We start from the raw sequence: 27,331 nt of genomic DNA on the forward strand, positions 1-27,331 counted from the left end.
TTTTTTTAATTAAGTTTAATATTTCTATGTAATTTGTTTTTCTATGTATTTTCTATTTATTTTGTTATTTTTAAGTACTTTGTTTCTATTGTTTATTATTTTTATGTACTTTGTTTTAAGAAGATTATTTAAATTAATAATAGATTATAACAATCAACGCAAATTAAAAACATACTAAAAATATTCAAATTGGTGACTTCATCATAAACTAAAAATACAAATTAACCGCACGAGTCCGAAACTTAAATAATCTAATAGAGTGAACCAAAATAACCCCTAATCATCATCAGAATAGAAGTCCTCAATATCGTCCTCAGAACAATATTTTGGGTTTCTTAAGACATATCTTTTTTCTGTAGATGTTAATGCTCTACTTGTTGATGATGCTTGTTCTTCGGCCAACTTTAGCATGTAAAATCTACAACGTCTTGCTAGCATTTTGTTGTTTTCTTTTCCAATCCTTTGTATGGCAAGCTCGCAAGTTTCTGGACCTACTCGAGGCATGGTTATTGAGTACCTTGTTGGGATTTGAGCGTTGAGATTTTCCAAATCACGAACAAGACGTTCTGATTCGACAAGCCGATGTGCCCATTCTCCGCGTAACCCGCAATAATATTCTCGTGTATCTGAATATTTCATGCTGCAAAAATCATCATTACGCTCTATAAGAAGGTGGGGTTTCATATAGTCTAGTTGGAAATCATTGTTATTAAGAAAATTTGATTCACTGGATTCCACTTGGATCTGAATCTTGCGTAACCATGTTGACCATATTCTACCCTGTGCAACGTATTTTCATCTGATTGTTCTCTTCGCGAAAACGGTTAAGAGCAAAATTCAACTCTTGTGGAGTGTCACGAGGCATTGACATAGCACGTTTTTTCTTGGGCATTTAAGCCTTAGTGACCTCAAGTTTTGTTCAAGCGCTGCAGCTTCCCTTATTGGGATTTGAACGTTGAGATTTTCCAAGTCACGAATAAGATGTTCTGATTCGACAAGCCGATGTGCCCATTCTCCGCGTAAACCGCAATAATATTCTCGTGGATCTGAATATTTCACACTGCAAAAATCATCATTACGCTCTATAAGAAGGCGGGGTTTCATATAGTCTAGTTGGAAATCATTTTTATTAAGAAAACTTGATTCACCGGAATAGCTGCTATGATTTGAACTATCATCACCACTGCTATTTGAATCCTTTGGAAGGAATAAAGACCAATCTACATTTCTACTACTCGACATTGAAAATGTTGTAGTCTAATAACAAATGAAAAGCTAATTATATAGATGGAAACCCCCAAGTACCCTCGAGGGGTAGTCATTATGACCCTACCTACTTACTTTGTTTTAAAAAAATATTAATCTTCATTGAACATCTTACAGTCCGAGTCCCACTTGGATCTAAATCTTGCGTAACCATGTCGACCATATTCTACCCTTAGGCAACGTATTTTCATCCGATTGTTCTTTTCGCGAAAACGGTTCTGAGCAAAATTCAACTCTTGTGGAGTGTCACCAGGCATTGACATAACACCTTTTTTTTTGGTGTTTAAGCCCTAATGACCTCAAGTTTTGCTCAAGCGCTGAAACCTCCCTGACACGCCAATGCCACTCCTCTCTCATTGTGTTATTGTATTGTCGATTAAATCTATTGTTCGAGTTATTTGAGTATTTAAAATCATCATCTAGTTCCCATGTCCTACCCATTGCTTCAAATATGTCTTGTGGGGTAAAACATGTAATAGAACCAATATCAGCAAATTGGGTATCGAATGACATGATAACTCGTTTTAATGTGACTGCTAGTTTTTCATCAATCATGTTATCTACTACTCTTTATGACACTAACTTGTATTGCCCAACATTTAAATGTGCAATATAGTATCCGCTTTTTATGACACACTATGCTTGATGTGACAACACAATGCTCCATTATTTGACCAATTTTTATGACACTAACTTGTATTGCGCAACATTTAAATGCGCAATATATCAGTCATAGATGACATACTATGCTTGTCCGCTTTTTATGACACACATTGCTTGATTTAACAACACAATGCTCTATTATTTGTCCGTTTTTATGACACACTATGTTTGATTTGATAACACTATGCTCCATTATTTGACCGCTTTTTATGACACTAACTTGTATTGCGCAACATTTAAATGCGTAATATATCAGCCATAGATGACACACTATGCTTGTCCGCTTTTTATGACACACTATGCATGATTTGACAACACAATGCTCCATTATTTGTCAGTTTTTTATGACACACTATGCTTGATTTGACAACACAATGCTCCATTATTTGATCGCTTTTTATGACACTAACTTGTATTGCGCAACATTTAAATGCGCAATATATCAACCATAGATGACACACTATGCTTGCCCGCTTTTTATGATACATTATGTTTGATGTGACAACACAATGCTGCATTATTTGTCCACTTTTTATGACACACTATGCTTGATTTGACAATACCATGCTGCATTATTTCAAAAATCTTATCCTATTGCGCAACATTTTCATGCGTAAAAGTATTGCGCAGTATTTTCATACGCAACAGGGTTTTCATGTTTTTTAAATGTTCACTTTTGCGCACATATTTTGCCTATTTAATATGAATGTTGGATGAGGTAAAAACTCATCCATTTCATAAGTTTAAGTCTTTTAAGTTCTTGAAAAAACTCAATCTTCAAAGAAAAAATGTCTTTTTCTTCTTCAACCGTTAGAGTTTCTCTATTTTGGGATGGAGTTATACTTGATGACAACAATGCCGTTCGTTATAGTATCAAACCAAAAGCTCATGTTAAGTTTCCAACAACCTTAAACTACGAAACATTAGTCACTTATCTACATAAAAAAAATGAAAACTGATCCCACAGAGTATGGATTATCTGTAACTGGCAAATATCCAAACACCATTTCACAAGGCTTAGTGCTTTATGGTGCGTAGAATATCAATGATGATGACTCTTTGAGGGAGTATTTGAGGGCGCCTGAAGACTATAGGGATGTAGTCGCCATTTATGTTCTTGAAATGTATATAGAAAAGATACTTGAAGAAGTCCCTCAAGTCCAGCCCACTCATGATAACACTTATGGGGACTTTAGTTCTTATACACACATTTTGAGTGGTCAAGTCCCGTTGGAAACTCTAAGACAAAGAATTTAATCAAACAAACATGCGAAAATTGGTAAATATTCATTTTTAAATTATTATATTTTGTGTAGTAGCAAGTGTTTATTTTATTTATTAGTAAATATCCTTTTTAGGTATCTTTGTAGGGGTTACACACCTGATATGAGTAATATTGAGTTAGTTTGGTGGAGTTGAATATTATTCACAAAACTCACCAGTGATAGCAAATGATGATTTTGGGCAATCCACTAAGTTCAATGGAGATGATCTTTCGCCAAACCATGTCAATATAGATCAATTTCGGTAGGCTCATCACCTTGATATTAAATAATCTATATATATATATATATATATATATATATATTTGATGTTGGTATTTAAAATATGTTACTTTTCGTGTAGGAAGAGGCCTTTCTTAGATGGTGATGATTGTCCAAATTATTGCGAGACATCATCAAGTGATAGCGAACCGAATAATGCAGAACAAACCGATGATGATGATGAAGACGAAGAGGTCAATGTTCAATCTTGTGGGCAGCAAGCAAATTTAATAGCATTGATGCAAAGTTCGCTACCAAAAAACCAAACTCCAAAAAGCCCTCCCGAAATCCCAATGCAGTGGCATTCTGAAAATATTCCATATCTAGACAATCTTCAAGGTCGGGCTGATGTCTTTGTCTTCACCAGAGAAGATGATCAATCTCGTCAAAAAATGTGGAAAGAACCGATCGATCTTATAAAAGAGATTGCTACCTTAAAAAAGGGATGGTGTTCGGATCAAAAAAAGCATTGCAAAGGGCAGTAAAAATTTATTGTTACAAGGATATGAGGGAGTATAGGGTTGATGATTCAATCAGAAAAATATGGAGACTAGTTTGTAGACAATAGTATCAAGACTGTCCATGGATGCTTCGGGGAATTGAAAAGCCCGATGGCATGTGGGTTATCACAAAATTCAACAATCGTCACATTTGTGATATGGGACAGAATCGAGCAGATCATTTTAATTTAGATATAAATATGATTGTTCAAGTGCTACTTAAAGACGTTGCTGAAACCCCAAGGTAACCTATTCAACCTAGTTTATTATAAATCTTACATCAATTAAATAGTCATTGCTAAGTGTTGTTTGTTTAAACTTGTGCAGCATCTCCATCAAAGATTGCATTAGAAACATTAAACAGGTATATTCAAAAAACAATAAGCAAGAGAAAGGGATTTCTTGGGCATAGGCGTGCGTTTGAGATGATGTATAGTAATTGGGAGGGCTCTTTCAAGACGTTGCCGAGGTATAAGGCAGCTCTACAAAAATTCAATGCAGGAACTGTTGTAGAGTTGAGGCTTCAGGGCGCTACAATTTTCAATTATGTGTTTTGGGCATTCAAACCATCTATTGATGGTTTTGGTCACTGCCGGCCAGTCATATCCAGATGGCACGTATGTATATGGTGCATCCGACATCAAACTACTCATTGCAGTAGGAATGGATGTCAGTGGGTTGATATTCCCTCTTGCTTTTGCAATTGCCGCTAACGAGAGCAACGACACAAGGGAGATGTTGTTGACACATTTGAGGCGGCATATTATTAAGGATCATATGGGCATATATGTGATATCTGATAAACATCAAGGCATAATGCACCGCATGGCTACTTTGGAGGGATGGCAGCCTCCCTTTGCTTACCATCGCTATTGTTTAAGGCACATTACGACAAATTTTCAAACGAAGTTTGGAAACGGCACACTCAACAAATTAATGTGGGCGGCTGCGATGGAGCATCAACAAAAAAAAAATGGCCTGCGAGGATGGAGACGATCAAGGAAGTGAGTCCAGAAGCATATACTTGGTTGAAGAAAATTAAAGTTGAAAAATGGACATTACACGCTGATAAGGGCAGGAGATGGGGGATGCTCATAACAAACAGCTCGGAGTCATTCAATGGTTTGCTAAAATCTGGTCGGGCACTAACCGTTACTGCAATGGTAAGAATGACTTTCATGCAAGTTGTGGAGCGGTTTGTGACAAGAACCAAGCAAGCCAGAGCCATGTTAGCAAAGGGTGGGAGATGGATGCCAAAACCTTTCAAAATGATGGAGCATCACAGGAAAAAAAGTCAGCTGCACAAGATGACCGAGTATGGCCTGATTGAACATGTGTATGACATCACAATAGGTTATTACCATGGTAAGAGAGGAAACATACATACCGTTTATGAGGGCACGAGAACGTGCAGTTGTGGTAAGTGGCAAACATACCATATGCCGTGTTCTCATGCCGTCAAGTGTTTCGAGGCAATGGAAAATATGATAACAAGTTATGTGGCATCGGAATACAACGCCAACAGTTATGATAAAGCATATGAAGGTCGCTTCTACCCACTTGGTGATCAAGCTTATTGGCCAGACGAGCCATTTTCAATGGTTGCTAACAAGGAGTATATCCGTAAAATTCGGGTTAACGCACGAACTCGAATTCCCAATCAAATGGATGTTCTGGATAGGACATACTCTCGAAAGTGCTCGATCTGTAAGCAGTTTGGCCATGATAAGCGTTTGTGTAGCCTACGAGGCCGTGGTGGTGCAACTACGTCTCGTAATACAAGAGCCTCCCGTACTTGACGTATTGTTTTAAATATTTGTTATTGTAAATAATGATGTATTATTTGGTTATTACAATGAATTATTTTGAACCTCTTGTATTGGATGAATTATTTTGAACCTCTGGAAAAAAAAAAAGTAATGCCTTGACTAGAAAATAAAACACTTGAAACAAAACCTTATAAAATAAAAGACTTAAACCTAAACATAACAAGATTCAAACAAACAAAACTCACTTCGGGGCACTTTACAATCCCTAAAACGACGATCCAAACGTTTAGGTAAATTTGATGTAATGAGCCGACATTATTGTCTGCAAAAAAAGATATCAAGTTCTATATAAAATATTAATATTTCGGAGTTTTGAAACATGACTAATCTTGCGTCAAAGTATGAGAAAAACGTGAATTTGAGAGCTTTAAAATTGTGTGGGAAAAAAAAACCTACCTTTTGCGCACTAAATTAGTGTGCAATAGGGCAAAATTGCAAAATTGCAGTTTGGTCCTATTGCACACTAAATTTGTGCGCAAAAGGTAGTTTGGTTCTTTTTTTTAGCTGGGTATTTTGGTAACTTTAGACACTTTTTGGGTTAAAAAATTTGCGGACTCTTTCAAACGCTTGAAATTATGATCGTGGCTTTGGAAGATTACAAGGATCACATGGAGAATTCTCTAGCATGTTATACAATCTTGAAATGAAAGGTGACGAAGATTTGGGACTCGGAGCTGAAACAAGTCCCTTGGAAATGTAGAGAAATATAGCAGAAGAAAAGTAAATCGGGGATACCTTGTGCTAGCCCAAGATCGTTGACTAAGATCGAAATATTCAACTAAAGAAGAGGAAGCTATGGAAAGGAAGTGTTTACTTGAATTGGCTTGTATTGGTAGTATTAGCTTACATTTAGGGTTGGTTACAAATGACTAAGATCACCCCTATTTATAGTTGTGTAGGGATGATTCTAGACATAATCCTATATAAAAAGATCTAGATAATTGTATCCTCTTCTACAAATATCTAAGGCTCTAGAGCATCTAGATTTTCTCAAGTAAACTAAATATCTAAGATATTCCAATATAACCTTCTAGATAATCTTCTAAATATCTATGATACTAGATGGCGTATGCCCGTGCGCACACTTTGGATTATAGTGTATCTATGTGTATGTAGTTGTGTTTGGGTAGTGATAATTTATATATTTTATAGGCCAAAGTCATAGATGGACCCCTGAACTTGTCCTGATTTTCCATCTAGACCCCTCAACTGAAATGTTGACCATCTGGACCCCCGAACATAAGATAAAATGTGTCATTTGAACCCCTCGTGCCAGCTGGGCACACACGTGAAGCTCACTTGCTGTGACATGGAAAAATAGACCAGTGACATGGAGCCATGTCATGTTACATGTTTTTTTTTAAAGAAAAATAAGTCATGTCAACAAAAGCAATTAATTTTAACAAAAACTCTATTTTAAAATCTATTTAAATAATTAAAAAAAGTTGAAAAACCCAACCCATCCTCTCCGATAGCCCACCTCGCCGCCTCCACTGCCGCCGCTTCCTCCTCCGCCGCTTTCTTTTTTTAAATTTTTAATCATTAAAAGTTAATTTTAACAAAAACTCTATTTTAAAATCTATTTAAATAATTAAAAAAAATTGAAAAACCCCAACCCATCCTCTCCGATAGCCCACCTTGCCGCCGCCACTGCCGCCGCTGCCTCCTCCACTGCTGCCGCCGCCGCCGCTTTCTTTTTAAAAATTTTTAATCATTAAAAATTAATTTTAATAAAAACTCTATTTTAAAATCTATTTAAATAATTAAAAAAATTGAAAAACCCCACCCATCCTCTCCGATAGCCCACCTCGCCGCCGCCACTGCCTCCGCTGCCTCCTCGCCACCGCTTTCCTTTTTTTAATTTTTAATCATTAAAAATTAATTTTAACAAAAACTCTATTTAAATAATTAAAAAAAATTGAAAAACCCAACCCATCCTCTCCGATAGCCCACTTCACCGCCGCCACCGCCGCCGCTTCAAAATCTATTTAAATAGCGTTTTTGTTAAAATTAATTTTTAATGATTAAAAATTTAAAAAAAAGAAAGCGGCGACGGCGGCGAAGGAGGAGGCGGCGGCGAAGGCGGCAGCAACGGAGGCGGCGGCGATAGTGGCAGCGGTGAAGTGGGCTATCGGAGAGGATGGGTTGGGTTTTTCAATTTTTTTTTAATTATTTAAATAAATTTTAAAATAGAGTTTTTGTTAAAATTAATTTTTAATGATTAAAAATTCAAAAAAAAAAAAAAATGATCTCTCACGCTCCGTTTAAAGCGTTGAGGCTTCACGCGTGTGCCCGGCACGAGGGGTTCAAATGGCACGGTTATCTTATGTTCGTGGGTTCGGATAATTGACGTTTCGGTTAGAGTCTAGATGGAAAATCGGGGCAAGTTCGAGTGTCCATCTATGACTTTGGCCTATTTTATATTGCTAATAAACATACATACATACATACATACATACATACATACATATATATATATATATATATATATATATATATATAAACATACATACATACATACATACATACATACATACATACATATATATATATATATATTCAAAACACAATTAATATAATAGTGTAGTTTGTGCTCCGCATTCAAAACTTCATTATATTAGTGTTTGCTATGAATACAGAGTTGACAAAAATTTATTAATATTTTTTAAAAGAGAAGACTTGTTTAAAAGGAAACTATTTTCCTCTCTTTGAGATAAAACAATACAATATTTAAGCATCAATTGATACTTTGAATTTTAATTCGATTAATTTAAAGGTGTAAAATATTCTATTGTTAATGTATGTAGATTGGACCTAAACAATACTTACTATTTTTTTTTATCAAATTTTGATTTGGATAATTCTAATTCAAATTATTAAATTAATTTTACATATTTAAAACGAAATAAAGTAGAAATTTGATTATATATTTAAACGAAGAACCACTATTTTTTAATTTTTGGTAAATATTCTTGGTTTAGCTCAGTTTACATTTGATTTTCTATTTAAACGAAGAACTACTACTATTTTTTAATTTTTGGTAAATATTCTTAGTTTAGCTCATTTTACTTGTCATGTTGTCTTTTGCACAGGTTTTTAAGGAAACGTCAATTAGAATTAGAATTTGACAATTTACCTTATTAATTATTTGATCTCCATTTAATATTATTTTTTCTTTTATGACATTAATCTCTTTTCACATTTATTAGAGTAAGAATAGAAATGAAAAAGTAATTAAATTTTATCTTATTTTAGAAATATAAATATTTTAAGTATATTTATTTAATAACCATAACAAATAAATGAGATGGCGGAATAGCAAATACAACAGTTAAATATCTAGATTAGATCTCAGGCTAATATAAGAAAAGAAAGGAAATTGTATGGTTTGGCTACTTAACCTTTTGAAGAAAAGCAATAATATGGAGTCCATGTTTTTTGCTTACAATAGTTTCATTTGCTCCCACTAATGGATTGATATGCATGTGGCAATGAATCCACCATTATTAACTTAATGGGGATACTTTGGGAATTACATGAATATTGTTTGATTTTTTAATATGGGGTGCACGTTTCTTTTTGACATTGCTTGTTTTTTTTATTATGGGGTCCAATTTCTTTTTTTTAGTATTGCTTGATTTTTTTTAATATGAGGTCCATTTTATTTTTTATTTTTACATGAGTTTGGATATGGTGGGGTCCACTTTTTTCCCTCTTTTTTTAATATTGCTTGGTGTTTGGAGACGGTGGGGTCCATTTTTTTTCCTTTTTTTTTTTTTTTAAAGTGGACTGATGACGAAGCCTGGGGAAACCCATGCTTCTATATAGTAGTAATATTTTCTTCCAAAAAATTAACATTAATTTTTCACAGGAACTATTGGACAGCATGCTGATTATGCTGTTTCTGGGACTATAGAATAGGTACGTAATTGCGGACACATCATAATTGCAGAAATTGAGGAACTAGCATCCTCACAGGTACGAAGAAGAACCCAGCATTTGCGAGCCATCGCAATGCTATCACCTTGGCACAGTTAATATTGGTGGGAGACGGTAACGGTAGTTGATAATGATGGGAAATGGCAATACAGGTGAATGGATGAAATTAGTAGAATGTCATTTGCATAAATTCTTGAATAGCCATTGTTGGCGTCATTTGTTTGCAGTTAATGAAGATCTAAACTTAGACCATTAAGGCCTTATTTGTTTTCATTAAAATTAAGATATCTGAATATGAATGAAATTCGAATGATTAATTTGTTGTATCTATATCTGGACACTAAATGATTAAGACCGATTGTTTTTCAACATCTGAATGTGCATCATTTATTTATTGTAAACGTAATATAAATACATAATTCAATGGAAAAGTAATTAAATATTTAAAAAATAAAATTATTATTTAATAAAAAATGAAACATTTATGTTCACTAGTGATGGCGCAGATGGTTTATAGTGGTGGTGTTAATGACTAGTGATGATAGTGGTGTTAGTTGATGGTTTGGTATTGTTGTGACTGGCGCGATGGCGGCGATTGGTTGTGGTGGAGGTGGTTGTGATGGTGGAGTTAGTTGATATTTGTAATTGTCTGTGTCAGTGGCTAAAGAATGTATGGTGATTGACGATGTGTTTGTGGTAGTTGTTGGTGGTGCTAGTTGTGATGGTGAAGGTGGTCGATAGGAGGGATTGGCCGAAGCGGTGGTAGTGGCTGATAGTGGCGGCGCCAGAGGTCTTGGTAGCAGTAGATATAAGTATAATGATAAAGGTGGTAGGTGTGGTAGCAACTTGCACTCATGGTTGGCAGCTGTAGTGGTTGTGACGACGGAGATGGTTTATGGTGGCAGTTGGTAATAGTGGATAGAGTGGTGTTGAAAATTATTCAAACAAAATACTTCTTAATGATTTTAAAACCCTATTCAAGATCTTAATGATTAAGACTTATTCAGACTAAATAAGTGCTTAAATCTTAATGTAAACAAATACACTTGATGGCCTAATGGTTTAGACCTTCAATATGCAAACACATGTCGCTTAAGTGAATTTGGCTACATTAAAATTTAAGCACTTATTTCGTATTTAGGTTTTAGTCATTAAAAGCTTGAACAAAAATTTACTATCATTACGAGGTATTTTGTGTGAATAATTTTCAACACCACTCTATCCACCATTACTAGCAGCCACCACAAACCATATTTGTCATCATAACCACTATAGCTGCCAACCATGAGAGTCAGTCGCTATCACACCTACCGCCTCTATTATTATATTTATAATGTCTATTGCTACCAATACCTCTACCACTGCCACTACCACCGCTTCGACCAATCCCTACTATTAACCACCTTTACCATCACAACTAGCACCGCCGACAACTACCACAAACACATCATCAATCACCACACATTCTTCAGTCACCAACACATACAATTACAAATATCAACCAACTCCACCACCACCGCCACTACCAACCGCCACCATCATGCAGTCACCACAATACCAACCACCTCCACCATTAACTAACACCACCATCATCACTAGCCACTAATCATTACAAGCTTGAACAAATATTTAATATCATTACGAGGTATTTTTGTGTGGATCGTTTTCACCACCACTCTGTCCACAAACACCAGCCACCACCACTAATTATCTCTTCCATCACAACGACCACCACCGTTGTTAACAACCACTACTATCTCTAGCCACCACTCACCACTAACAATTACCTCTGTAATCACAATCACCACTACTACAGTGAGTCTCTACCACATCTGCCACCTTCATCATTATAATTACATTCAACACCATCACTACCTCCACCACTACTATCAGCCACAACAATCATTACGATCAATCCCTACAACCAATCATCTCCACCATCACAACTAGCACAACCCAACTACCACCAACACCATCGTCAATCGCCACACATTTTTCAACCACCACTACCAATATCGTCAACTACTAACATCAATCTGCTCGACCATTACAACAACTACCACAACTATCAACCGTCACTATCGCGTCAATCACTACAGCACCAACTGCCTTCATCATTATTATTTTTTAGGAAACCCATAGTCACTACCCTTCGGCCGCGCATTGATAATCTGCTCATTGTGCAATAACTTGCAGACCACACAAGGGATGTAAACTGCACTAGGAAAGTTGTGTGCGATGAGCTTGACCAAGAAGACTGCTGGGGTATCGATCCCAGATCTCTCATGTGGAAAATCAACCAACTCAACCAACCCTAACCAACTCAGTCAACCCTTGTAGGCCACCACCACCATTACTAGCCATTAGTATCAACCATCATCACCATCACCACTACATACCATCTCTACCATCACTAGCAAACATGAATGTTTCATTTTTAATCAAAAAATGATTTTATTTTATTAAATTTATATTTCTTAAAATATTTAGTTACTTTTTTATTTGAATTATATATTTAGTATGTTTAAAAATAAATAAATTATACACATAAAGATTTTGAAAAACAAACCGTCTTAATCATTTAGTGTTTAGATCTATAGACATCATCTTAATCATTCAGATGTGCATTCAGATATCTTAATCTTAATTCAAACAAATGGGGTCTTTATGATATTAAGACTTTGTTACAAATTTTAATCATTTAGAAGCATTCAGACCCATTAAATGATTGCAACATAAAAAACAAATGTCTTTAATGGCTAAGATTCAAACCTAAAAAAAAAAAAAAAAAAAAAGACTTAACTACTATTCCCTTCGTTCACTTTTAAACATCCATAATGGACTTTGTACAACCCTTAAGAAATAATAAACGAAATGCATATTTTACCATGATACCCATATTAATTGGTGTATAGTTTTGATAGAATTGAAAAATGATTTGTAATGAGTAATTAATGCTAAGGATAAAATAGGAAAAATAAATTATTTTTCTCTTGATATGCTAAATTTGACAAGTACTCCCTCTGTTCACTTTTACTTGTCCACTATTGACTTTGTACAACCCTTAAGAAATAATAAATGATGTTCATAATTTACCATGACACCCACATTAATTGGTGCATATTTTAATGAATTTGAAAATTGATTTGAAATGAGTAATTAATACAATGGGTAAAACTGAAAGAAAAAAAATTGTCTTCTCTTTGATATGTTAAAGTGACAAGTAAAAGTGAAAGTCTATTTTTAAGATAGTAGACAAGTAAAGGTGAACAGAGAGAATACTACTCCATCCGGATAAAAAAGAGTATCCATTTAGCCATTTGCACACCCTTTATAAAAATACTAACTGACTCCTAGAAAAAATAGGTAATTTGACTAAATTGCCCCTAATTAAATAGGTATTGGAATTTGATCACATAACAATTAATAGGGGCAAATATAAAAAAATAATGTTAATTCTTTCTTAATTTAATAAGCGGACACTCTTTTTGATTCAAGAAAAAAAAGGTTTTGATCCGGAGAAAGCAATTAATGGTGGCAAATCTGAAAAAATAAGATTAATTTTTTCTTGATTTGATAAGTGGATACTCTTTTTGACTAAAAAAAAAAAAAAGTTAAATGAACATTTTTTTTGACCGGAAAGAAATAATAAAATCTTCTTTAAATGCAAACAAATGAGAGCTAATGAACGCTTAAAATAGTATTTGTCATTTAGGTCATCAGAGACAACCGTTATATAGGGAAACTGATTTACTGACCCTTTTCTCCGCCCCTTCTGTTTCCACAAACTTTGGTGACATTTAATTCTACGTTAGGTCAACACGTGGTTGAAAATTGACCCAAGTTGTATAACATTACTCTTGTTGTATACTCCCTCCGGAAGAGTGTTCACTTGCTAAATTAAAAAAATTAAATTTATTTCTATTAAGTGCTATGTGATCAAATTCAAAAATCTACTTAATTATGGGTAGTTTAGTCAAATTACATTATTTTTTTTAGGAGTTACTATTTTCTTAAAGGATGTGCAAATGATTAAGTGGACATTCTTTTGATCCGGAGGGAGTATTGATTTGACATACACCTCAAGGAGCCATAAATAGAATAACAATATTTTTATATCCACTCATTAATTATTACTAAGTTATCTAATTATTGAAATTAATCAAACATGCTTTAAAAGTTGCGTAAGCCACTAACAATTAGTTGAAGTTTCTAACTTAATAAACAATAATAAGGATAAACTAGGTATGAAATGATAAATTATTTTTTGATTTTCCAAACTAGACAAGTAAAAGTGAACATTTATTTTTTGTATACATGACAAGTAAAAATAGACGGAGGGAGTACTTTGTATCTCTTTTTTTTTTTAAAGGCTTATATCGAGTTTAGGATGTAAAAAATTCAATATTGCTGGTTTTAGTGCAATATATTAAAGAAAGACTTCATTTTTAGTGCTCGAAATTAAGATTTCTAATTAAAATTTTAAAAAAAATTTACCTATTCTACCACACACTTAGGTAGTTTACACCTTTATCTCTATTTATTTATTTGACACCAATTTTTCTCGTCTGAAAAGACTACATATAATATAGAAACTCTAATTATTTATATTTTAATTTTTATCATTTGTAAGATGCTTTTTAGTGATTGAGAGATTTTTGTGCATCCCAGTCTAAATGTACTTTTTTATTCTATATATGTTAAAGTTATTTTTTAAAAATTTTGTCCAATCATATAAAGCAAATTCAGGGAAAGAGTACAATATTACTGCCAGCCAACGCCTTTACCTCATGCGCTAACTCACCTAACTTCCCCAACCAATCGCTAAAATACGCCGGCTGATGCCATACGTCATATTTCCCCCCCCCCCCCCCCCCCCCTTTTTTTTTTTTGGTGGTTTCCAGTTCCTTGTGTCGGGTCTCCTCATTGGAGCTCGGCTATATTCAACTTCGCGTCGTATAGGGCACATTCAGGGAAAACACTCTTTATTAAGGATTTTTTCATACCCAAGACTCTAATCCGAGGCTTCTGGTTAAGGGAAGAGCAACCTCATTCGCTGCACCACATCTCTAGTGGTGTCCTATTCCCTTCTTTTTGTTTTTTTGATTTCCCAGTCTTGGTATCCGGTATCAGCATTGAAGTCCGACTATATACCGATTTGCACCGCTTAGGACACATTCGGGGAAAGCTCTCCCTATTAAGGATTTTTCCATACCAAATCTCGAATCCGAGGTCTCTGGTTAAGGGAGAATAAGCCCTATCCGCTGCACCACATCCTTTGGTGGTGTCCTATTCCCTTCCCCCTCTTGGTTCCTCTTATTCTAGAAATTGAGATTAACGTACCTGGATCGAGTGTTTACATCCAATTAATAAATGCAACACATGTATCTTTGGTATAACTGTTTATTACTTACAACAATAACATACCCAAATGTAATCCCACAAGTATAAATGCTTATCACTTAATCATTATTAATTGACCTGATTTCTTACCTTATTTTTTTAGTTAACTTAGATTAAAATTATTAATTAGGTGTAAACGCCTAATGCAGATAAGTATTACCAATTAGCATGGCATGAGGGTGAGAATCTCTTAATACACAGATCTTTATTTAGGAAAAGTTACACAATTGATACTCGGCCAAAATAATTACAGTCGCTAGCAAAATTTACAAAAATTATACACTAGTTATTCGATTAGTATTATTTTGGTATGTAACTATATAGTTAAAAATCCCCTTTATTTATGTGCAACATACAATATGTGGTCAGGGTGGGGTTAGTGGCAAAATCAATAATTTCGCTAAGAGAGTTCAAACTTTCTAAATATATTTAAAAAATAATTTTTAATCTATATATGCAGTATTATATATTTTCTATAAACAAAGTATTCCCTCCGTCCCAAAAAATTATCTTACTTTTCTTACTAGTTTGTTAAAAAAGGTTGGTACATTTCTATATTTAGAAATATTTTAATTTTATAAGATGATTTACAATCATACAAATATTTAAAGCTTGTTTTGGACCATACATTTCAAAAATTATCCTTTATTGCTTAAATTTCGTGTCAAATTAAATTAAGAAAATCTTTTTGAGACGGAGGAAGTATAACTTTTTCGACCAAATGGAGAAGCATATAACATATTAGACAGAAAAAAGTAGGTAGGAAAAGGTCTGGAGATAATAGTCAAAATACCCCCCAACGTTTGACCAAAATGCCAACTACACACCTAACCTTTGCGTTGGTCCTATTACCCCCCTGGACAAATTTTTTCAGTATTAAAATGCCCCTTTTTTGTCGATGTGGACGAAAGAAATCAAGACACTTTCTTTACATGGCGTTAAATTTTTTTAAAAAACAAAGATCTAACGTGTTTTGGAGAGCCAAATGGTGCCACGTAGATGCCACATAGATGCCACATAGATAAATTTAAATTCCCTCCATTTTTAGGCTACTTCATCTTCTTCTTCACCCAATTTAATACCCATCTCCATTCTTTTTGCCAAATAATACCCATTATAAATTTAGAGCTAGGATAGTGATTATTTTTATAATCACTGTTTTCCCAAATCAAATTCAAAAAAAAAAAAAAAAATCTGAAGAAAAAAAAACGAAAATCTGAAAAAAAAAAAAAAAAGTTGAAAATCTAATCTTGTTAAAGAAAATCTGATTGAAAGTTGCTTGTTTGGAGTTGCTACTTGTTGCTTGGTTGGAGTTGTTTAAGCACTAATTCTTTGAGTTGATTTGGGGAGAAAATTAGGAGAAAATTAAACTCCATTGCTAGAAATTTAGAGAAAGTTATGAAGAACACCAAGTGGGTTTCTTTAAATTCTTGATTGTTTGATCAAATTAATGGATGAACTTTGTTCTACTTGGTGTTAAGAAGCTTCCTTTCACATTTGGGTTTTTTCCCAAATCAAATTCAAAAAAAAAAATCTGAAGAAAAAAAAAACGAAAATCTGGAAAAAAAAAAAAAAGTTGAAAATCTAATCTTGTTAAAAAAAATCTGATTGAAAGTTGCTTGTTTGGAAATGCTACTTGTTGCTTGGTTGGAGTTGTTTAAGCACTAATTATTTGAGTTGATTTGGGGGAAAAATTAAACTCCATTGCTAGGAATTTGGAGAAAGCTATGAAGAACACCAAGTGGGTTTCTTTAAATTCTTGATTGTTTGATCAAATTAATGGATGAATTTTGTTCTATTTGGTGTTAGGAAGCTTCCTTTCACATTTGGGTTTTTTTGGATCAAATTTGAGGAAGTTGGTGTGATTTTTTTTTTTCAACTCCTAATGATGATGATGATGATGTTGATGAAGAAGAAGGAGAATGGGGTATGGGTTTTTGGATCGTCAAACTGAAAATGGAGTGTGAAAAATTGAGAGTTTTTTTTTTTTTTTTTTTTTTTTTGAAGAAGAGTAGATAGATGGAGGAAGGGGAAATTAATAAAAAATGAGGAGAAATTAAAGATGTAGACGCGGGCGGGCGCGTGTATAAAGACCTGTTAATAATTGGGGGTTGTTATATTTGATCGCCACATCAAAGAAAAAAGCATTTTAATGCGAAAAAATTTGTCCAGGGGTAATGACCAACGCAAAGGTTAGATGTGTAGTTGGCATTTTGGTCAAACGTTGGGGGGTATTTTGACTATTATCTCAAAAGGTCTGCTTGTATGTTTTTTGGTACTTCTTTTTTTGGTCCCTGTTGCATATAAGGCAAATACATAAATTTCTAATTTATTTTTGGTAAATACATAAATTTTTAATACTACTCCACTACTATAGTAAGTATTTTTATATATAGTGGGGCTGGTCAAGATTCAGTTACCATATAGTTGTGTAAAGTCCTGTCATAAGGCCACCATAAGCCTGTTGTCTTTCTTTGTGTGTTGTGTTTAGAGAATCAAGAAAATCTTGGTGACCCAATTCAAGAATCCTCAAGATAGTTAATTGGTACTTTCCATTTTGCTCCTTCTTCTTGTTTTCTGTTCTTTCTTGGTGTTGGGGGGGGGGGGGGGGTGAGGGTGAGGGTGAAAGTTGTCACCTTAAGTGTTTTTTGTTAATTGCAAAAGATTTGTTTTTTTGGTTTAAAGTTTATTTTTTGGTGGTTAATGGAGTATGTACTTGTTTTTTTTTTTTTTTGCTGAGTTTTATGGTTGTGGGATTTGGTAGATTTATTAGTTGTCTGTTGTGGGCTATGTTTCTTCTGTTACATTATTGAATGTTTGGTGTGTCCAACTGTTGATTTTGAATGGTCGTTTTGCTGTTCTTTTACACAACTCTGATTTTAAGTGTTTGTTTGAGCTGTTAACATTATTGACTGTTGCTGTAAAAGCTTTGATGGCTATGGTTCATACACACACACATATAGCCCAACCAAACAAGTCCCATCCCCCAAATATAGGTACAGTGTACAAGCACCTCTAGGGGTCGTTTAGTAGTTGGTTAGGAGTAAGTTATTCATGTATTAAAATCCTGGATAAGTAATACCGTGTTTGGTAGTTAGATATGAGGTGAGTTATTCATGTACAATATTAGTACAGTGTTTGATTTGCAATTTAGAAACCCGCATAACTAATACATGTATAAGTGATGAGGGAATCTGTGTATTATTTTATGCAGGGCAAAAGGTGGAATTGCTAATACGTGAAAAGCTAAACCTTGCATAACTAATACCTGCATAAAATAATACAAAGATTCCTCATAACTAATCCATGTATTACTAATAACTGCATAATTCTAACCAACTACCAAACGACCCCTTAGGGGGTTAGTTTAGGCTTCTTAATTGGCTTTCTTTGGTAACTTGTTATTCTTACTCTTTCCAGTCTTTCATGATTGGTCAACTTTCTTTTTTTTCTTTATACTTGCTTTACACTCTTGTGTTTCAAGTGTCTCTTCTCTGGGATTGGTAATGCTGATTCTCTCTATTTTTGTTTTCCCTTTTGCTCTCTTGTTCTTTTGTCTGAGATATTTTTACATTTGTTTCCTAGAAGCTACAGTTTGCTATTCTCAGAACATCATGGATGATGAATATGAAAAATTTATCAGAAGAATGAATCCACCAAGGTACTATTTCTATTGTTACTTTCAACTTTAATACATTACCATTAAGTCTTGGCATTTACTCTCATGCTCACTGTCTTTCTGTCAGAGTGGTAATTGACAATGAATCTTGCAAAAATGCTACTACTATACAGGTATTTCTGAGTTTAGGTTATTTGTTTTTAGGCTCTAAATTGTTGATGATATAAAGGGAATATTTCCAATATTGTGAATCTTTTGTTTCCTGATGCAGGTGGATAGTGCTAATAAACATGGAATACTTCTAGAGGTGGTACAAGTTCTAACTGATCTTAATCTTGTTATCACGAAGGCTTATATTTCCTCTGATGGTGGATGGTTCATGGACGGTAATCATCTTTGTTTTTCCTTTCCGTTCCGTCTAATTCATTGTTAATCCATCGTTAAATTACTCGTAGTAAACAAAACTTTGATAATCCGTCGCTAATCTGTAGCTAAATAGAATTTGTGATGGATTTTGTTGTTTAGCTATAGAAGAATTTGTCCGTCGCTAATTCCTATTCTTTTTAAGTAGTGCGTTCACTTTGAAAAAGGAATTTATCACATCGTTTAGGGGTAATTTGAAAGTTGATACTCTTTTGGCAGTTTTCAATGTGACTAATCAAGAAGGGAACAAGATTACAGATGAAGCAATGTTGGATTATATCATGAAGGTGGGCTAGCTGTATCCAGTGTGTGGTACTTATTCTTTTGCATTATAATGTGGAAAAGCAACTGACTTTTTTGTTGTTTTTATTGCCAGTCTCTTGGTCCAGATTCTTGTTTCGCGTCATCGATGAGAAGATCAGTTGGGGTTACTACGGGAATGGACCACACTTCAATCGAATTAATTGGAAGTGATAGACCAGGCTTATTGTCTGAGGTCAGCGCCGTCCTCACCAATCTCAAGTGCAATGTGTTAAATGCCGAGGTGTGGACCCATAACACCCGAGCAGCAGCTATAATGCAAGTTACCGATGAGGAAAACGGAGGTGCAATTACTGACCCGGAAAAGTTGTCTATGATGAAGAAACTCTTGTGCAATGTACTTAGGGGTAGCAATAAATTAAGGGATGCTAAGACGATAGTATCCGATGGGGTCTCTCATACCGAGAGAAGGCTTCACCAGCTGATGTTTGCGGACCGAGATTATGAACGTATGGCTGATGAAGGATTGGATGATAAAGATAGGCCTAATGTGAATGTTGTTAATTGGCAAGATAAGGACTACTCCGTTGTGACAATCCGGTGCAAGGATAGACCAAAGCTTCTCTTTGATACTATTTGTACATTGACAGATATGCAGTATGTGGTTTTCCATGGCAATGTTGATGCTGGAGGACCAGTAGCCCACCAGGTTCTACAATTTCCTATTGATCTCCGGATTACATTTTTGGATCTCTCAAAAGAATAATATCCATCAAATGTATAGCTTTTGTATGTTAAGTATAAATATACATATTGTATACATATAGGTTTTGTAAATTTTGGCTAGAGCCCATAATTAATTTCGACTGGCCAAGAATGAAAAAAACCCTTATTATTACTATGCTCAACAAGGATGTATTTTTTTGAAAATTTGTGAACTAATATGATAAACTCTGTTCTCATTGAAGGAGTACTGCATAAGACATATAGATGGATCCCCGGTGAAATCAGACGCAGAACGGCAAAGAGTGATTCAATGTCTCGAAGCAGCAATAGAAAGACGAGTATCTGAGGTTAGCACTAATGATTTACTTTTAAAGACGAGTATCTGAGGTTAGCACTAATGATTTACTTTCTAAAATCAGTTTAGGTCCATTTTTCGACATTTTATTCAGCTCTAGCCTAGCTTAACTAGTATGATAAAATTTGTTCTCTTAATTCATTGATTAAGAATTAAGAGACTTAGTGAGCTTTTCTTTCTATTTTGCCTTCGAAATGGTGATACCTTTTTTTTGAACTTTCTAGTCCAATGTGGGGTGGACAAGACAAACTTTGAAGTGTATTTTATTTATTAGGGTAAAGGTGTCTCTCTTAGCTTGTCTAGTGCATGCTTCTGGCAATCTATGTGTCTATTAGTTGTCTGATGATGTCTTACCCCCATTGTCTGTTCTACAATTTAATATATTGCCTCAGTTATGTCAGATAGGTTTGGATATATCCTCTTGGAAAAAAAAATTGTAGTTCTATAATGTCATTTTCTTGTCTTGTAGGCTTTGGATTCCATTTTCACCGAATACAGTCAACTCTATCTACAATAACATCATTTATCTCGATATTTTTTTGGTTGCTATAGCGAAATGCTATTATAGACAACATATAATATAGCATAACATGAAAGATCGATTCCACAAAAAACATGACAATTATAGTGAAATGTTGTTATAAAGGATGATTGTTATAGAGAGGTCTCACTATATATGGTTTTCTTGTGTTTGTCCAGGGGTTGAAGCTAGAACTATGTACCACGGACAGAGTAGGACTATTGTCCAATGTTACTAGGATCTTCCGCGAGAACAGCCTCACCGTCACCAGAGCAGAAGTGACAACTAGAGCAGGCAAAGCTCTAAATGTATTTTACGTTCGCGATTCATCAGGATATCCTGTTGATGCCAAGATCATAGAATCTGTTCGTCAAACAATTGGACAGACAATACTTAGAGTGAAAGGCAACATTGAAGGGTTAAATCCCGTTCCGCAAGAATCTCCAACTAGGTTCCTTTTTGGTGGTCTATTCAAGTCCAGATCTTTTTGTAATTTCGGGTTGGTTAGGTCATATTCTTGAAAAAAAAACAGAATCTAGTCCTCATTCGGTGTACATTCGATCCCCTCTGCATCAACCTACATTGGTTCATCCTAGGTTTTAGATCTAGTTTACCAAAAGTTGATTAATATATGAAGCAATATCTTTGAGGTTTAAAGGCAAAGATGATGTCAATTGTGTTATTATGTTTTTTCAATCGTTCTGCCTTGTTCATTGGTTATGATTCAACACCAAATTGGTCCAGAGATGAGCTATATAAAGTGCTTCTAAGCCAATTTGATCAGTTTATAAGTTTAGTCAAACACCCTCTTACTCGTATTTCAGCTAATTAGAGAACAATGATGAACCTTAATTGTTTGGAAGGGTTAAATATCGAGAAAATGACAAAAAATGGTCCCTTATATTTGATGGTAGGTTCAAAATAGTTCCTTTAAGCATATATTGAACAGTTTTGGTCCTTTAAGTTTGTCAAAAGTTGACACTTTTAGTTTCTGTTAAATATTTAACAATTTATATTTGTTAGCTTTGATGGGAATAGTGGAAAAATATTTAAACCATAAACACCAAGAAAGTTCAATCAAATACTAAAACATGCAACACAAAAACTTGCACTAGACACTAAAAAGAGATAAAACAATTAACTTTTGATAAATTTTAAGTATCAAAATTGTCCACGGCATACTTAAAAGTCTATTTTAAACCTATCCTCAAACATAATGGATTTAATTTTGTCATTTTCTCGGTTAAACATCATAGGTGTTAGATTTTTTTTTTTTTTTAATTAAAGACAAGGTCATCAAGCACATTATTTTTTCTTAATATGTGGAGCCATCCACCTTTGACTAGATAATCCTATTGGTTTAACTGTCCAAGAGATCGCGGCGGTTTGTCACTTTTGATTTTGGTGATTATTAATGATGAGCTTAGCATAAAAAACCGATTAGTTTATTTGGATTGTCGTGGATTAATTGGATTACTTCTACTTTTATGATTGGAGCATTCTAGCTTCATTTTTTCCTCTTTCAATAATGTTTTTGGTACTTTCAAAACTTTTAACTAAATCCCATTTTTGGTATCTTGGTAGGGGAGTTTAGACCAAAGGTGTTTGTCCTTTTGTATATTTAGGCCCTTATTGGTATTCAGTTCGGAGTGAAGATTTTTAATTTAAGAATTATGGGGACGGCAACTATTTTTGCTTACTGAGGTTTTAATAGGTTATTTATAATTATAAATAATTTTTTAACACAAATATACTATTTGAGCCGAAGTTATTGAATTTTACAAAATTTGTTGCCAGCATTAGGGCTCCACCCTGACTTTGAAGGTCGAACTAGTCGCTTCGCTTGATAATAATAAAAAGTACGGTAACAAATACACGGAAACATATACATGGACTACTTACTTTTATTATTTTAAAAAAATATTATACGGGATTAAATATGAAACTTTTAATTCATTTGAATTGTCACCAAGTTTACTCTATAATTGTTCACATGCTACTCTTTTTGTTCCAATTTATATGTCATATTTTCTTTTTAATTTATCCCAAAAAGAATTAAAACTTTTTATTTATAAATAATTTAATATTAAACTTTTTATTTTATCCTTAATGAGATAATTTATGGCCACATAAATATTCATGACTTGTTTTAGGCTATAAATTTAAAAATGATTTCTAACTTTTCAAAAATTTCGTGTCTAGACAAATAAAGCCACATAAATTGAAACCGCAGAAATTATTTCTAGAGCTTTTGTGGATGAAACACTGCCATGTATGTTTTGGCGGTCGAAATGTTTTTCCATAATCGAAAGATATAGAAAGGACTAGATGTAGATGTAGACAAATTAATCATAAAAAGATTAATTTTCACTTAGCTTTTTCCTCTTTCAAACATTTGAGAGACTAAAATTAGCTTTAAAAAGAAATATATGGATAGAGTTGGAGCCACTCTTTGTGACATCATTATTCTTTTTCTCCCTTCCCTTGCTCTAGGGAGTGGGTCACTTTTGCAAATTTTAAAAAGTCCAATCCTAGAAGTAGTAGTGGAAAGAAGGCACAAAATGAGAAAGTGATCCAATTGATTTTCCTTTTGACCAAATAATGCAAAAGGAAAGGAAAATGGTGCTATTTGAATATCCAATGTACACAACTAAGAAAAGACATTCAAAAATGGTGAAAGAAGTGGAAGGAAAGGAAATGAGTCCTCTTTTGTAGAGTGGCATTGCTATCCAACCAAGTAAAGGAAATTCAATCCCCTCTTCAACCTGTGCATGATTGGTCCCATTCAGTGGCGGATTCAGGATTTTCACTCAGGGGATTCGAAAAAAATAATAAAAGCTAAATATAAAAAATAATGTTGTTGATGGGAATCGAACCTAGAATGCTAGAGATTATTTTGAACACCCTAGACCACTTAAGCCAAGCATTTGCATTTATTCAGGGTGTTCAAAAGTTAATATATGTACATAAACACAAAAAATCTACCCTACATATACACTGTAATTTTTTGCCGAGGGTGTTCGGGTGAACACCCTCGGATACCTCTAAATCCGCCCCTGGTCCCATTATGAAAGAAATTACCTATATATTATAGTATTAAAATTAAACTAATGAATATGTGATCTTTGCTTTTTATATATACATTTATCATTAATCGTGGTTAATTAATATAGATTAAGAAAAAAGTATAAATTTGTCATTGTATTATTCAAAATTGAGTAGTTTTATCCTCTGTTAAACTTTTGGTCCATTCATGCTCCTGCCATTATCAAAATCATCTTATATTTGCTCCTGCTATTAAAGGAGCTCCAACATAAATTGTCTTCAAGAAAAAAAGTTCGAATTTACCCTTCAACTTTTGATTATGAATTAAAATTACCCTTACGCTGAATATTCAATAGCGGGTCAACAGTGGCGGAGCTAAGATTCATATTAAGGGGTGTCAAAAAATATTGATATGTCACAACCCAAGTTCGAACACGCAACCTTAGTGAGAATTGCAATCCCTTAGCCGCTGTGCCAAACCTTCAGCTTGTATCAAGAGGTGTCAGTACAGGTGTACTTACTTATAAAATCAAATTTTCACATATCTATACAATGTAACTTTCCAGCGAAAGAGTGTCGCTCGACACCCCTCGGGAAAGGGTAGCTCCCCCGGGGGTCAAGTGTAAAAAGTAGATTTCCCCCAAAGGTAGGTGTGCTATTAAAAAAAGTTTAACTTATGGTAAAGTTATTCAATTTTAAATTTAGCCCCATTCTCTATATTTTATTACCTTAATTTATCACTCAATCATAGTAAATTAATGGAATCCGTGTAACTATCGAGTATGAGTAAGAAAAAATTTATGTAGAAAAAATTTATGTCCGTCATTATAGCTTTGGTGCTCTAACCTAAGATGATAGATGTTGGGTTTGCCACTTGGCTTGTTTTTCTTGTGTTAAGTGGAGTCCTTGATTCTATCAACAAGGTTTTTTGGATGGAAATTTGAGACCACTTTTTGTACTCCCTCCGTTTCAAATTATTTATCGTGATTACTAAAAATAGTCATCATTTAGAAGTTCAAGACGCAATTAATTTTTTTTTTCTCATTTTATCTTTAGCAGAATTTTGTCTTAGTGGAGACGGCACATACATAAAGTAAATATTTAATGAATAAATATTATAACTTAGACATAAATAAGAATAAAGATAATTAAATATCCCTCATAATTAATATTTATTAAGGAAGATGTGAAACAAAAAAAGACAAATAATTTGAGACGGAGGGAGTAACTGATAATTTTGTGTTTGACTCCTGAAACGCCAGCACTAACTTTTGTATGCGTTTCAATTTTTTTTCCGACATGGAGGAATTTGGCCAGCTTTGTTACTAGTTTGGATGACACAAATTAAGTTGTTGTTATGTAAAACGACTAAGAATACATGCCGTCATGTCGTCATGATTATGATTGTCTTGCGGATGGTTAGAATACTAGTCATCGAATTTTCCTTTTGTTTTATTCATCTTGAGTATTACTCCCCTCGGTTCAAAAAAAGAGTTCATTTAGTATTTATTTTTTTATTTAAAAAGAATGTTCACTTACCAAATCAAGAAAGAATTAATCTTACTTTTTTAGATTTTCCCTTATTAAGTGCTAAGTGACCAAATATCAATACCCATTTAATTAGGGACATTTTAATCAAATTACCTACTTTTGTCTAGGAATTAGTATTCTCTTAAGAGGTGCGCAAATGACTAAGTGGACACTCTTTTCTAGAGCGAGTAATAAGATGTAATTTTAAAGTATCATTTTTTTAATGTATGACTTACATTCTACAATGATGTAAACAGAATTTTCAAAAGCAGTGCCAAGATTTAAAAAAGTCAAAAAATAAAAAGATCGATCACTATAATAACAAGCGGTATTATTGATTAAAGTGTAATAAAATGTCTTAAACTTGAACATTATTCGCGAAATATCTAGGTTATAGGTAATCTCCCGTTCCCACCATCGAGAGACTTTAATAATTATAGCATGCCTGAGACGGAGAGTTGAGGTAATTAGACCTATACCCAAAATGTTCTCGATAGGAGCCTATTGTTATTCTTATGATTGTTGGAGGTGGAATGATATGCGAAATAAATACTCAGCCCGCAACGTCAGATAACTATGTGCAATATGTGGCCCACACCTCCTACTTGTTCAGGAGGGCAGCATGAACTCTGATTGATTCGGGTATGCAATCCCCTCTAGACTAGGGGATTATCCCTTCCTCGTCTCTTCCATACTTTCTTGGATGCACAGTTGATCTCGTTGCCAAAGACCTTTATAGGGTGCGACCCTTATTGGAACAAAACAAATTACCCTTACGAGATGTGGGCTCAATTCCTGTTATCCCTCATCCTAGTAGAAGTTTACGCAATTGGGCTTAGATAAACTTACTCTGGTCTACTATGCGTCCATTCCTATTCGGGTTTACACTTACATCCAATATTTTAGTTTTATTTAATATCTATATATACATATCTAATAAAACAATTCGACGAAGTTGTGTTCCTTAACCACTTGGGCAAGTTATATCCGCTCCTGACATTATACAAGTGATGTACTTCAACAAAAAAAAAAAAAAGTCATGTACTTCACATTAATTTCGTCGTGAACATTTAATTACTCCCTCTGTTTTAATTTATTTTTCTTACTTAACTTTTTAATCTGTTTAAAAGTGAATGCTTCTTTCATTTTTCAGTAATTCTTTAATTTCAACTTTCCACATGATATGTTAAAAACCATTTTGGTACATTCTACATATCTTTAATTTAAGAACACAACATTCAAAAATCTTCTTTACTTTCTTAAACTCCATGTCAAGTCAAAACCACACAAACAAATTGAAATGGAGGGAGTAGCTACATCGAGAATACATATGTACGACTCTTTTATAAAAGGATCGTTTGGTTGGAGAATAAGCTATCCCGGATTATAATACAATAATTAAACAATAACAGGATTATTTACCGAATATACTTTCATTGATTGATACTTAATTCATTGGATTAAAAATGAATATACGAGGTATGACATAAAATATATGCTTAATTTAAACCGGATAAGTTGAGTAAATTTTTATTTTCCACTTTAATCTTGTCTTTCTAAAAATATTTTGAGAGAAAGCTTTGGAGAATGTCTAATGTGTCATACTTTTTTTTATTTTTTATTCGTGGATCAGTAATCTCGTGATTATTATCTCACAAAGAGTGTGAGCGAAAACACTAGTATCATAATTATGGTATAAACAATCAAC

At 33.9% G+C, this 27,331-nt stretch overlaps 1 protein-coding gene across 3 annotated transcripts; it reads left to right on the top strand.

The window, feature by feature from the left end:
• Positions 1–17,545: 17,545 nt before the first annotated feature.
• Positions 17,546–21,730, top strand: LOC132032633 (ACT domain-containing protein ACR4-like). 3 transcript variants are annotated; one of them, XM_059422286.1, is made up of 8 exons: positions 17,546–17,681; positions 18,730–18,805; positions 18,891–18,936; positions 19,035–19,149; positions 19,406–19,473; positions 19,563–20,156; positions 20,416–20,520; positions 21,228–21,730. In XM_059422286.1, the coding sequence occupies exons 2-8, from the start codon at positions 18,759–18,761 to the stop codon at positions 21,567–21,569; spliced, it is 1,317 nt and encodes a 438-aa protein (XP_059278269.1). In that variant the 5' UTR covers positions 17,546–17,681; positions 18,730–18,758; the 3' UTR covers positions 21,570–21,730. The 3 variants fall into 3 exon arrangements, with proteins under 3 accessions (XP_059278269.1, XP_059278268.1, XP_059278270.1); XM_059422285.1 differs by lacking the exon at positions 17,546–17,681 and adding an exon at positions 18,332–18,647; XM_059422287.1 differs by lacking the exon at positions 17,546–17,681 and adding an exon at positions 18,332–18,647 and having other exon boundaries at positions 18,733–18,805.
• Positions 21,731–27,331: the final 5,601 nt, after the last annotated feature.

This window comes from Lycium ferocissimum, chromosome 10 (assembly GCF_029784015.1).
Source record: "Lycium ferocissimum isolate CSIRO_LF1 chromosome 10, AGI_CSIRO_Lferr_CH_V1, whole genome shotgun sequence".
In the NCBI taxonomy this organism is placed as follows: domain Eukaryota; kingdom Viridiplantae; phylum Streptophyta; class Magnoliopsida; order Solanales; family Solanaceae; genus Lycium; species Lycium ferocissimum.